This window comes from Zonotrichia albicollis, chromosome 12 (genome assembly GCF_047830755.1).
Source record: "Zonotrichia albicollis isolate bZonAlb1 chromosome 12, bZonAlb1.hap1, whole genome shotgun sequence".
Taxonomy (NCBI): domain Eukaryota; kingdom Metazoa; phylum Chordata; class Aves; order Passeriformes; family Passerellidae; genus Zonotrichia; species Zonotrichia albicollis.
The window spans coordinates 8,150,102-8,164,702 of NC_133830.1; the positions used below are offsets into that span (position 1 = coordinate 8,150,102).

General features: G+C 42.5%; 1 protein-coding gene across 6 annotated transcripts in view; it reads left to right on the forward strand.

Moving 5' to 3' along the window:
- The window catches only part of FHIT (fragile histidine triad diadenosine triphosphatase), a 512,539-nt gene that overhangs the window by 421,466 nt on the left and 76,472 nt on the right, over positions 1-14,601 (forward strand). For 5 of the 6 annotated variants that reach the window (XM_074550483.1, XM_074550482.1, XM_074550484.1 and 2 more), the window contains one exon: positions 8,451-8,519. The exons of the other annotated variant lie outside the window; for it this stretch is intronic. In XM_074550483.1, the coding sequence (XP_074406584.1) occupies positions 8,451-8,519 (69 nt within the window). The remainder of the gene's footprint in view (positions 1-8,450; positions 8,520-14,601) is intronic. 6 annotated transcript variants of the gene reach the window in all.

Genomic DNA, 14,601 nt, shown 5'->3' on the forward strand with positions numbered 1-14,601 from the left:
CAGAATAACTGGTATGTAAGGCTTGTCTTCCCCCTGTCACATCCATTCCTGATTTATTTTCTCTTCCTCTCCCCCACTCCCTGCATTAAAGGGGGAGTGGGCCATTGCTGCTATAATACTCTTATTCCCTGCTAGAGCAGAGAAGATATATTTCAGTTTTATGCTCTCTTCAAATGTACTCAGACATATGGAAGAAATACCTTACAGGTGTTTGTATTCTTGCAGAGACTCCAGAGAATTGAAAACCCTCTGTATTCCAACAATAATCTTTCCCTTGACCTAGTGTGCTTTATATCTCATGTGGGAGGCTGAGTCCTGCTATTACTGGAGTCAGAGAGAAAATGGGTGGAAGTTTCAGCAAAATGGGGATGAGACCCTGGGTGTTAATTGTGGGGCTGCAGGGCCCCGTGGTGGGAGCAGCTGTGCTCAGCTCTGTGCAGAACTCAGCCCGCCATGACCAAGCTGGATGTTCCTTTACATCTCCAAGATTTGCCTGGGGGATTTGGTCCTTCCTCTTATTAATATCAGAAAGTAAATTAGCTTTATGTTGCCCTTCATATCAGCCCTTTCAGGGTCTCCTATCCTTTTAATTTAGCCTGGGTCTCTGAGGGAAAAGCCCAGTAAAAACACACTGGTGTGGTGATTAGTAAGCACATTTTATATAATTACAGTGTTGGCATCTCAAGGGGAAAATGAAAGTTTGTGCTGTCCCTTTAACAGGACAATTTGATAATCCTCTTAGCATTTTCTCTTTTAGTTGATAATATTTCACACAATTTTACTTTGTAAAATATTCCTAAAGGGAGGCTTAAGCAATAATGCACAGATTATGGAAATGACTCTCATTAAATATAGGCAGAGACTTCAGCAAAGCCATGAACTGCTTCGAAACATGTAACCCCCATTAGGAGCTTCATTTAAATGTTTATTCACAGAACAGTAAATGTTTATTATAGAACATTTATTGAAACATAAATTAAAGAACCCTAATTATACATATCACAAGTATTCAAACAATATGCATTTATCAAGACTTAAGTAAAGATCAGAGGTGGAGGAAATGCAGTTGTGCTTTCATTTGCATCTCAGCAATGCCAAATTTGCACAAAAATACCTGGGCAAAGTGACCCTGATGGAAGGCACAGGGCCTCAAGGCAGGTGCTCTCCAGCTACCCCTGAGCATGTGCCACCTTCTAAAGTAACTTCAGAGGCACCTCTTCTGATCATTCCCACAGTAAAAAACGCTGGGGGCTGCCAAGGTTTGGGGTTGTTTTTGCAGAGTAGTGGTTGCTGCTCCTGCAGGTCTGCCCAGGTGAGTGCTGTGGAGGGGATGGGCAATGAGTGAAGGCAGGTGATGGTCCTTGGCCTGACCCTCCCACCACCATGCATGGACCCTCATTCCTAAACTTGCAGAGCAGCTTAGAGGTCAGGAAGCACAAGTTCAAAGAATCAGTCAACCTTTATTTCCAATTATTTTATTCCTTTGCTGCCTTTCAGAGGATCTCTTAAGAGATGTTCAATGAGATGTACGTTTGGATCACCACTTCCAACAAGCAGGCTTATTACGCTCATTATTGTGCCATTTTTCTTGGGTTTGAGGTTGAAGGGGAGGATTCTTACAACTGTTAAAGCTGCCTTCAGCCATGGAAGTTTTAACTCCAGATATCAAGTGGCTTAAAAAATCTTTCTGTGCTTCTTTTCATGAGGTCTACATCCCTTTTCTAGCTCACCCACAGCTCGTGTCTTTAAACTTCATAGCAGTTGACATATGCATTATTTATTGAGAATGCTGAATCTGCACATTCTGAACCTACATGTTTAAAGATGTACCCTGCTGTAAGTCCCCCACTTGGTTTGGCTTCTGAGACATTTGCAAATTCTCTTAATTTTATTGCTTTCCAAAGTTACCTGTTTTCTGTGCTGAGCAAGTATCTGGATAATTACTCTTCCAGAGGCAAATCCATGGTGTAAGTGTTGGTAGGGATCATTGCAAAGCTTTATTTTTCCTCCTAAGGATGTGTGTACTGCACAGTGTGATGCAGATTTACACAAAGGGCCCTCACTCTCCAGCTTGGTAGCACATGGACAGCCTCTGTGACCTTCTCTCCCAAGACTTGTTCTAGTTTCTTTATTTCTTTGTAGTCTCTTTCTGTGCAACATTTTTGATTCACAAAATTTTGACCACTGCCTTTGTTTTATCAACAGCTTCAACCCTGCCTTTTTTCCAGTGTCTCTTCCAGTCCATCCTCACATCTGTCTCTGCTCCCCCTGCTGCTGCCCTGGGCTTTGAGACAGGCATGGATTTCCCTGTCCTTCCCTTGCAAGCATCAGTCTGCTCCCCTGCACATCCTGCTCTCCAGCCTGGCAGTCTGTGCCACTCCTGTCTGTACCACGTCCTTATGCTCCTCACAACAGCAGAAAAGCAAACCTCAGGTTTGTGTTTAAATAAACCAGAGCCAGGGGTGCCCCAGGGGTGTGTCAGGCCATGCAGCCCCCCTGCATTTGGAGCAATCCTCACCCCCAGCACTGCAGAGCTGCCAGCTGGGGAGGAGATGCCAGGGGCCTGCACCTGTGCAGCCTCGTGCTCAAGGCTTTAGCAAAGCTGGAAAAGAAAGCACTGATTCCTAGAAATGGGGCGGTTTTGTAGGAAAGGAATGGTTTCAAGCAGTTTCCTGTCATGTTTTATTATTGTATAAAAATTAGCTCCTTTCAAGTAGTCTGTCTTTGACTAATTTAGAACTCCTTAAATGAGGGGAAAAAACCACTACTAATGCAGGCAATAATTTTAAAAGCTGTTAAAATTGAGTGTTTTAGTTGTCCAAAACTCCTTTCCTAATGTTGGGTAGGACTTTTTAAAATTTTTTAATTTGTTTCTCCATCTTAAACCAATTCAGGACTTGGAAAATCGTCAAGAACTCATAAATACTCATTGAATGGAGACTGTTTTCCCTCAAAGATGTCTCTGCCAGGCCTTGCAGGTCAAGGGCCCTGGGAGTGAGCTTTCAGTGCCTAGAAAGAGCCGTGGTACCAGGTGTGCCTGTGGCTGGATTTTCAGGGGCAGCAGAGGGAAAGCTTCCTGCTAATGAGCTGTGGATATACAGGCAGAGCTTTCCATGGAATAACTTTGTAACAGGGACAATTGAGCAGTTAATCAAGAATAGCAAGCAAGGACTCCATGGAAGCCCAGTTTACAGAGAGGACAAAATTGCCCTATTTTTCATGTGGCTATCTCTGTATTATGGCTGATTTTCTTTATCACCCACTAACAGTCTCACTTGGAGAATGGTTATTAGTTTGGAATTTCTACAGTTAATCTGGTAGTTTAGAAGAAGCATTATCACAGGCTCCCATAGGAAGCCCCTGTCTCTGTAATGGACAGGGCACTTTGCAGCAAGTGAGGTCTTACCTGAGAGCACCATCCCTTTTCCCAGTGAACTGGCTGCTCAGTGTCTCCTGGCCAGCTGCTCTTGCTGCCTGGAGCTGCAGATTCCTCTCCAGCCCTTCCTCCTGCCTGGCCACAACCACAGCAGGTCACAGCTTTTCCTGTCCTGCTGCACCCTGAGACCGTGGAAACCCACCGCTGCCAAGCTTTGATGTAGAAAAAATGAAAAGTAACAAGGGGAAGGATGAAACTGCTGAAAGGCATCTGGTTTTGCTGCATGAAGGCGCAGGTCAGCCATGCTCTGCTTTTGCAGATGTGGGGGCAGCAGCCCTTTTTCTGCCAACATTTTTGCAGCCCTCCATCCTCAGGGGTTGCATGACCCTTTGCAAGCTTTTATGTGTTCATTCTGTAAGAACATCTATTGCTGATAGACCCTGGATGCTGAGCAGCTCATGTGCAGACTATTATCTCCATTTCAACTGGAAGCTGAGCTCTGTTGCTCTGCTAACCAGCACAGCAGCTGAGTGAACACAACATAATGTCCATGAGTTATTGCAGGCAATGCCCATTTCCTACCATATGGTGAGTGGCAGGGTCACCTGCTCTTCACTATTCTGGTCTACCTGGGAAATGTCTTTCACTGTCTATTTTTGTCTGGTATTTTCACTTTAAATCACATGTAGTGGCGACACATTGGTTATTTGACCATAATTCAGTGTATTAAACCAGCTGTTACCAGTTGCATTGCTTCCTGCATGGCCTTGAGTGCTGAAGTAAAACTTACCTGACCTGAATGCTTGTTCCTCCAACAACACAAGCTCCAGGTCTTTTGGCTGAGACTTTCTGGGCATTTTGCAGCCCTGGTTCATTGGAGAGCAGCTTTAGTAGTGTAATCCCACAAATGCCTGTGATGCAGCCAGACTTTGGCAGTGGTGGGATGAGTGCCCATGAGCAGCCCTGTGCTCCCACGGTCCTGATTGGAGCCATGGAGCTCCTCAGAGCATCCTCTTGCTGCAGTGGGAGGTCAGAGGCATCTCACCCTGACTCTGGCTCATTAGTTCCCCATGGTGCTACATTTCTGTTCCTTGCAGTAAATTTTCTGATGCTCTTGTCATTCTGTATAAAGGCCTTGAAGAAACTTCTCTTGTGAGTGATTTTGCATCACCTGTAAACACTCACCATTAGAAGCTTCTCAGACTGAGATTTTATTTACATTGCAAAGCAGGGAGAGCTGCAGTCCCCACCCCATAGAAAAATGTCAGTCTAATAATTTTAATTTTGAAGGTCCTATAAAATCCAGCTCCCATAGCCTCCTTCCAACTACTGCTGTTCTAAATATCCCTGACTGGAAATCTTGCCCCTGGTTTCAGAAGCAACTAGCAAGGCTCAGGCATCTTTAACTCACACAGTCCCCCACACTTGGAGATTTCTGCTGCATCCTCACGTTGTCACTATTGTCATACACACTGTGGCAGTGTCCTGCTTCTTCCATCAGTGCCTGAGGAGCAGGGGATGGAGCTAAGCAATGCAAGTGTGTGTCTGCATTTTCCTGCCCTGATGTGGGTGATATTGATTGGTCCATTAATGTAAATGTCTTGGCTGTTGTGTGTTGCTTTCCTTGCTTATTAATCAAAATCATGCAAAATGAGGGGAAAGCAATTTTTTTAGGAAAAAAAATGAAATGCCATCAACAGTGAGTGATTTCAGCCTGCTGGAATGTGATGGGGCTGTCTCCCACCCACCAGGCATGAGGCTCCCCACAATAACTGGGGAAGAATTTAAAATGCTTTATTTTGACAGTTTTGGACAATTTTAGATGTTTTCTGTTCAAGCAGTGTTTTGATGGAAGGTTTGCCTAAATCTATTTTTTTGGTTAAAAAAAAAGCATTCCAGTGTTTTGTTTGCATCTGACATATTTCATTCAATTGCAAATGGTTTTTTTTTTTGATGTGCAGGTTTTTGTTTTGCTTGGAAAAACAAATGAAAGAAAACAACTTTAATTTTTGGGCACCTTGAAGTTAATTTTGCTACTGCCATTTAGGGAGACCTCTCTGTAGCCAGCAGTGGATGGAAAACAGTGAGACATAAACAAAACATTTGGGATGTGAATATTCCCACTGAAGCAATGCACAGGTTGGAAATGGAGCTGGTGCTTAAGTGCCTTGGTGAATTGAGGCTTTAGCAGTAACAAATAGTACTAAGGAGTAAAAATCATCAATTAAAGATCTCTTAATGAATCAAAGTATCAGCCACTCAGAGTAGAGAAGGGCAGAAGCTGAAAGGCAGATTGGAGAAGGTGTGAAATCTCCTGATCAGTGTTTCTGACTGCATAATAGTCACAGCTCTGCACTGCTTGTGTTTCTTGGTAAAACTGAATAGAAGGGAAATATATGAGACACTGCTGCTGATCCTGTTTGTTTCTGTTATACAGGCAGTGGGGAGAATCCAGATAGTTATTTCTTTCCCATACACAGAATTAAAAAACAAACAAACAAACAAACCAAACCAAAAAAAAAAACCAACAACAAAAAACACAAAACCCCAAAAAAATCAAACAAAAAATAGATGACTGGGAAAAATTACTCTCTTTTGATTGTTGTTATTTCAAACCTTGGGAATATTCATTTGTATTGTGATACAGTTGATGGATTCTGCTGTGCAGCCTGGCAGTGTGTGAGAACATAACGCCTGAAGTAAAGGTGACTAACTCCTGAGAACATCCCCACCGATGCCAAGTGGCCCATATGCTGTCATAAACACTTTTTATTCTTTTTTATTTTCCACACTGATCATAAGAGCCCATTTTGGGTAGAATCATTAGGCTCATTCATTACCTGCTGTGCTGGTCTGTGCATCTGCAGTGCAGCATCTCTGCTCTGAGCTTTGGACTCATCCCTGAGTGTTTTCTGATATTCCAAATCCTCTGTCACGGGTATACACAGATCTTCTCCTGTGTGTCCTGGAGCATTCTGCACCAGAGATAAAAATTATGCTTAAGGGTGACCAAACTTCTGGGGAATATGGTTGTTGATAGCTGATGTTAGGTTTTATATGTATCATCAAGAGAAATTCCTGCAAATTGATACTTGTAGCAAAACTATCATTCCTTGTAGCAGAAGAGAAGAGAACTGACTGGCAGATGAACTGGCTCTATTCTTATGAATAAATTTAAAATCTAATGAGAACAACAGGTGTGAGACAGTAGTAAAATTTTACAGTACCCCTGCAAACTTTAATCTACACTTTTATTTTTCTTGAAAGTCTGTCCAAAAGCGAAATTTCAGGCCTAGGGCTACTGAAGACTGTCTTTACAGTTGCTTTGTGATTTTGAGCAATACATCATACCAGCAGTGATGTTCAGATGATACATTGCACTAATACATCACAGGAGCACTTTTGCTCTTATGATATATTAGTATAATACACTATCAGAACACTATCACTGATATATTACTCAAAAACACAGTTTCTGACCCTCAAGATTCACCCTCATCTCTAGTCTGAATAGACTGAAAGCTGTGGATAATGATAAGAATAAGAAATCACATATTCAGTTTCTCTAGGGTAAAGCTGAGGAAAAAAAATAGTGTGGTATTTGGAATATTTCATTAACTGAAACATTCTTGTGTTTTCATTTTATTCACTGAGCAAATGTTATTATGGATAGAAGCTAACACAATATAGGTGTGTTTGAATTTTCTTACAAATAGCCTAAGAAAACCTTTTTGGATTTCATATTTCATATTTCATTATAGACTTAAGCCATGTTTTGAGAATGTTTCCATGAGGTGCAGGAGTTTCAGCTGATTTCTACCTCATCAAATTGAATCAGTTGCAAGCTATCTAAATTCTTTGCAAACCATTTGGTGCTGTTTCTGATTTTCAGTTATTTTTTTAAAAGGATTTAGGCACCATCTAAAAAGATCTGAAGGTGCATAAATGTGATCTATCGCTCAGATTATTTGCTGCCTCTCCTCACTGAGGTGTTGGGGTATTTTTTCCTGAAGAATTATTCTCAGTTATTGTTTTTCTTTACTAAAGAGTGAAAGACAGAGGGAAAAAGAAAAAAGAATGCATTGCAATGTTGTTAGTAGCTCAACTTACTGCAGGAAAGTATTTTTCCCAGTGGAGTTTGGATCTTGAGGACCTTCCTTTATGTCATGAACAGTGTCAGAAAAAAAAAAGGTAATAGTAATGACACAACACTAAGGGGCCAAGTCATGTATTTGTGTTCTTGCCCATCATTTTGTTTGTATTCCCCAGATCTCATCAGCACTTTTGATGAAAACACATCACCATTCCCCTCCTTCCCAAACTGGGTAACCCAAAGCTGCCTTTCTGCAGCCTTTGTGCAGCTCAGTGCCCAGCTCTGCAACCCTGTGGGCAATGGTCCTGTGCCAGGAGAGGGAAACACTTCAAACTGGGCTCACAACCCTTGTGCCTCACAGGTTTTGGGCCACCTGGCTCTCTGTCCCTGCAGGTGTGTCCCCAGCATGAGCCCCACAGGTTTCAGTTTGTTGGTTTTGGGCTACATCCTCCAGGGAGGAAAGGAAGCATTAAAGCTTTTTTAACCTTGTGGGAGGCCAATGCTGCCAGCCCTGGTGCCCATGTGCTGTCCGTGGTGTGGCAGCTGCTCTGTCCCCAGAAGGGAGCCCTGAGCCCAGGCTGCCAACACGAGCTCTCCCCCACATCCCATCTCCAGCACCTTCTTATTCCCCTCTCTTCCAAAGCCACAACACTCAGCTCCAAGGGACATTGTTATTTCAAAGCTGTGCCTAAATATGTCTCTGACTGACAACTATGAATAATTCCACAGAGCCCCTAAACTTCCAGGCATTTCACTCTGAAGCTCATATAATACACCAGGGCTGCTCTCTCCTGTTTTTCATCTTTTATATTCTCCAAAGAGTTGAGATACAGTTATGGAACAGGTTAATGTATTTTCCTCTGAATATAATGCTGGGGGAGCCTGTGCACGGTTACTTTTGTGTGTTGAGAATAATGCTGACAGTTCAGAAAAGAAAGTCATGAACTTGATAATGGCCATTATTTTGTTTCACGTTTTCAGCATGTTCATGTCCATGTGCTGCCAAGGAGGGCTGGAGACTTCAGCAGGAACGATGATGTCTACGAGGAGGTAGGAGTTACACTCCATCTCTTCTTCAGAGTTGGTTTTGCTGTTAGTAAATTGTTTTAATGGTCCAGCCCCTCCCATGGACCATTAAAGGGGACCATGGAGGGGTGGGATCTCTGCGTTTTTGTTGTTGTAAATATCCTGTGACAGCGCCAAGATCTGTACTGGGATTTCCTTGTGAGCTCCCTCTCTGAGGGAGGATACAGTTGGCACCTTTGGTACTTTAGTCTGTCACTGCACATCTACAAATGTGCATCTCTACAAATAATTGTGGTCTCTTATTTTGAGGGCACAGGGGAAAAGGGTGACCACATGGTCAGCCTGGCATGCAGGGAGGGTGTCCTGCACCAGCTGCTCGCCTGGGGTGCCAAACCTCCCCCTTCCAACCAGAGAAAACACAGGCAGCTTGTTACAGCTCAATCACAAACTGCCTTCTGGCCTGATTTTGGTAGGGCTCTGCTCAGCTCTGGACAAATCACATTGCAGCCCCAAAGATGGGAACTAAAGAGCAACTCTGCATATGGATGGAATATCTGCATGTGTGCAGATTGTGCAGCAGAGCTCAGCTCATGAGCTGTTCCACTGTGACTGAATCACTGGCTTTTGTTTAAATGAACAATTGTACTGGCATTAACAAAAAGTTTTCCCCAGTTTGACAGCTGTCATAATGATTCCATGAAAGAATCTCACTATTGTTAAATTTATGGCTTGTTCTTCGTGGGTTTGGTAGGATCCTCTTTCTGATATATGACATCTCCTTCTCTTCCTGAAAGTAATTAATATAAACTTGTTCAGTGCTACTGTAATACCATCTGCTTGAAAGAGACATCGTGACATTTTCTGCTTTGGTATTTTTTCCTTTGTGAGATCTACATGATGACAAGTCCCCACTCAGAAAAAAAAATGGTGGAGTGTTTTAAACTTTTTCAATTACTTAAATATGCAAAAATGGAGAAGAAAGCATATTAGTGACAAGTTATATGAAGTGTAGTGCCTGAAAACTCTGCTAGTAAGGGTAAAAGCTTAATGAGGCTGCTGAGCAAGGAGATCCAATGGAAGTAAGTGATGGCAATCTTTGCTGGTGTGGTAGTTAAAAGCATTTGAGTGAGACAAAAGTTAGCAGGGTTAAAGGGTTGTCAGGCACTGGAAGAGGCTGTTCAGGGGAGTCACCATCCCTGGAGGTATTTAAAGGATGTGTGGATGGGGCTCTCAGGGACCTGGGTTACTGATGGGCTTGGCAGTGCTGCCTGGATGGTTGGATCCAGTGACCTTACAGGTGTTTTCCACCTAAATGATTGTATGGTTCTGTGATCTTTTCCTTTTCACATGTGTTAAGGCGTTTCAGATGCTGCATCAACCCATCAAATCTCTTTCCATTTCTGTCATATTTACAATTCCATTTTCTTCTTTTTTAGCACAATGATTTCTCCCTTGTTATAGCTGAACAGAAACAGGCAAAACTCTGATGAACTAGACTATATATTTAGTGTTGTTAGATGCAAAAGGGTGGCAAATTGGAGAAGAGTTTCTTTTTTATTTTGTCATTTCCAATTACAGCAATTGTAGGTGTTGCTTTTAGCAAACAGGAACCATAAATATTTAGACATAGATGTGATAATGCATCTTTTAGCAGAAGAATGTATAGCCTCAGAGTCTAACTAGCTATTCTTGAACACCACAGAGCCAACACACTTTTGTACAGACTGTAGCTGAAGAAAGATTTAAATTTTTTAGGATGCCAGGGAAACAAAAACACATTTGCTGCTATAAAAAGTTTGGTGCCGAGTTCTATTACTGTCTGGATTGCGGATGGAGGGACTTAAGAAATTTGCTATCACAGGTGAATAAAGCTATTTTGAAAAATGAAAAAGGGACAAATTATTGAAAATACAGCTGACTTTGGAAATAATTTGGAGCTTATGTCAGTACAGCAAAAACATTTTGATATAATGCATCCCTGTGTGATGTCAGCAAGTCATATCCTTTTGACAAGAAGATACTTTAAAAGATTTAGGAAGATATGTAGATCATGGTGGGGCAACAGGCTGGAAATTGACAAGGGATAAAGTACCTTTAGGTGAGATGTGGGAGCTGGAGAGAGCTTTAAATCTATTTTTCATGAAATTTTTACTTTAAAAATCCAAAACCCGTTCATAAACACTTCATTTCCATGTATTTAAGTAATAGATGGAGTTGTAGTTTAGGCAGCAAAGACCACCTTCCAGAATCATCCCATTGGCCTTTTCCTTGTAAAATGTGACATGGGGGCTGATCAGCCTCCCTCAGACACTCTGTGCAATTGTAAAGCACACTGAGGATAAATTGTGCATATTGCAGTGCCTGGGTTAGCTACCACAGCTAAAGGTTTAACAGCAATTGGGAGCAATTTTCACAGGCTCCAGGTCTCAGCTCTGGCTCAACATGTCTTTTGCAAACCCCTTTCTATCTGTAAGTGCCTTTGAGCTCTCCAAGCTCTGCAGTTGTCATCTGTATATGCTCAGCAGATTGCTGATAAATCCCACTGCTCTTAGTGTCTGACAGTGAAAGGATGCCCAGATGCTGAGACATCACTCCTCTTAGGAGCCTTCTAGAATTGAGACAGCCAGAAAGTGCTTGCAGTCTCTCACTGTGTGCTTAATTTCTCCCATTCAGTTTTGGAGTGACCACTCATTTGATGCAAAAGGCAGAAGAGAGCACATCAGGTTGTTCCTTGCTTAGTCTGTTTGCTGGGCTCTGAGATCTTCAAGCATTTGGCTCTGAAGCTCTGACACAGCCCTGTCTGAAGCAGTTTTTAAGTGTAAAAACTATAATTAAGGGTAAGGTGTTTCTTAGCACTCGTATTTTAATCAGATATCTGATGGACACAACTGTCTGCTGATTTCTGGACATATTTTTAGATCTGTGGTAGTGGAAAATTAATTGTGGAAGGAATAAAACAGGGTCTGACACTTATTTCACTGCACCTTCTCTAAGACACTCCTTGGTAGAATGTGTCACTTAATATTTTAGATTTTTTTACCTCAGTGCATATGAAAGAAGTCACTGTGTGATTTTTCCAAGATACAAAGAGAATAACTAATAGTAAAAAAAATTTAAAAAAACCCTTCATTTAATATTTTAGATGTAGTTCTTCTGCATCTTTGCAGGTCTATTTCTTGGAAGAGTATTTCCTGGGAAGTGTTAGTTATCCACTCTCTGGGTTCACTGTAGTGGAAAGCTAAAGCTATAGTTTATCAGTTCTTACATTTCTCTGCAATTATTTGAAGCCTAATCCTGCAAGTATGCACATGCCAAAGTTAAATTGGTCTTACAGGATTTTTTATAGGATCAGGCTCTTCATCTTTTACTATTGCTAGATTACTTTTCTCATCTTCATCTTGAGTGGTTCTTATTCACTGATTCTTTATTTCTTGGACAGCAGAACAATAGCAGCTAAATATTAGGAAAACCTTCTCTTAGAATAACTCTTTATACCTCTGCATTTTCTGTTTGGTTTGAAAGAGATTATATTTCACATTTATTAATCAAGAAACTTTAAAGCCTCTTATGAAGTAGTTGCTTGCTTTGAAGTAGATGAGTTCTTTGCTATTATAAGGGCATGTCACAGTGACTGATAAGAATTTGGTATGAAAGAACATCTTTACTGTAGAGCAGCCCCCAGTGTTGTTGCAGTCAGCACGAGTGCTGCAGTTGTTGGAGGTCATTGTGTCCAAGACATTCAAGAACATTATGCTGAAAAGCCTTGGCACTTCCGTGGGCAGCCCTCATTCAGTGGGTGTTTGAAAAGTCCATAGCACAGCCTGTCCCTGGTCTCCACTGAGTGGTTAGCCATTACTGCAATATAAATAACATTCATCATCCTTCAGGCTGGCAGGTAATAGCTGTACTGGGCCAGAGACAATGGGGCTCTCTCAGAAAGGAAGACTCAATCAAAACTCTGCACTCCTGTTATGAGTGCTGACCTCAATAAGTTAATTCTGAGCCTGACAGACTCGGACGGGTAAGGGCAGCCTGGCCTCTCAGTGGAACCCTGAGCATCCCTGGCATGCTGAGGTGGGTTTTGTGGTGCACACCCCTGTTCCTCCCCAAATTCTGTGTTTCCCTTGGTGCCTGCAGCCTCCTGTAACAGAGGCAGCTGCCGCAGCAATGCACACCCAGGGCTGTGCACACAGGGCAAAGAGTGCCCAGCCTCTCCCCAGCCTTGCTCTCGTGCCCTCCTGGTTTCACTGCCTGTCTGCAGTGCCCAGCCTAGACTGGAGAGCACTGAAAAAGGGGAAAGTGTGAAAGAGAGAGGTTAACCCAAACCCCTGTGTCTCCGTCCTCCTCTGCCTGCCAGACCTGCATCATGGATCTCTTCTAATGAACCTGAGTGAAACTTCCTGCTGCGAGTTCTTCAGTAATTTATGAAATTTTGTAAAAAGCAAGCAGAAGAATTTGCTTCATGCTATCCTCCTTCCCCTCTGGCATTTAGGCAAGCAGTGAGAGACTCACTTAGGAGAATATACTTTGACTTAGTGATCTCATTCAGCGTGTTATGCTAAATCATTTCAGCACGAATACCTATTAGTAATCATTTCCAGTTCCAGGAAGGATGAAGGAGGTATTTTGGCATATGAGTCAAGAACCTGCTGGGCTGTTTCTTCAGGCTGGCAAAACAGGGGAACTGTGGTGAATTCAGAAGTTTAGTCAAACAAGCCTGAAGTTTAATTCTTCCTGAATGGCTTTGACTGTGACATGCCATCACTCCGAGCTGCAGACAGCATCCTGCCTGCTGCTGGGCACTGAGCCTGGCACAGCGCTGGAAACCTGCACAGCTGCACTGAGCTGCTCAAAGGTAAGGAATGAAGTAAAAAGATAAATAAGCCCTCATCCAGGTCTGTGAGACAAAATGGAAAGATGCCCAACAGCTCCTGTGAGCATCAGATTGAACTATTCATGAAAATTAATGGCATGCAGAGCTAATAGGCTGTTCCTTGGCCTCAGAATGATATTGTACCTTCTGGGAACATATTGTAGCCTGCTGGGAGATCAGTCTGCTGTGTCTGAGCTCCCTTGGGGCCAGACCCTGCTCTCTCTGCACCCTGCATGGTTAAGCCATAGAAAAGAACAGAGGCAGCACAGGATCTCAGGAGTTTTATGGGGTGTTTTTTAAAGCTCTGCTTTTCCCAGGTACAAGTTTATTTCCTAATCTCCTGATGCAGCAGCAAATAAATTCTTCCCAGTAGGCTTCAGATTTTACCCTGGTCTTGCCAATGCTGCTTTTTCTGACTGCAGGCATCAGAGGAGGCTCTCCTAGCCAAGGAGTATGAGCTTTTCCCAGTTGATTCCAGAATCTTGTGATATTTTAGTGACTCCAGCAGGGCAGGGCAAATGAACTGTGTGTGAATATTTCCAGCTGGATGTATTGCAATAGAACCTAGAACTGTGCCAATAATTGTGGTTTTGATCTCGTAGATGGATGGACAAGAAATCATTTTTAATGAACCTGAAATAATGGTTTTTTCCCATCAAATGAATTTCCTTTTTGTTTTAAACAGGATAATTTATTTTCTGGACCATAATATTTTGTCTGAATAGGATTGGAAATCCCCTGGATAATGCTGGCATGCCCTGCAAGTTTATTCCATATCCTCAGCCTAGATGAGGCAAAACTGACAAATTTGTCAGTAAGGCCCAGTATCAATACTGGAAGACATCCTAGGGTCACATTTGTCTCCCTAGATGAAAACCCCACTGTTTGTGGCATTTTCTGCCCTTACCAGCTGTGTCAGGTATTTGACACCTGAAATCTCTGAGACCTTCCTCTATGCTGTCTGTGTTGCTGCTCTTACTTCAAGATAGCAGGATATCATAATGTGATCTGATTAAGAATAATTTCATTCATTTCTCTAGATCCTATGGAAGATCTTCCGTAGGATCTAAAGAAATGGAAAGAGCTCAGCTATAGAAAGGAATTAGAAGTGGTAGAAGGTTTCCCATTGAGGCAGCCATCTCTCATGATCACACACATGCCCTTTGCACCTAGGCTTTGTCTGGAGGGCAATGTGCATTTGGCATTTCACATACCATGGATGAGCCTCATTGC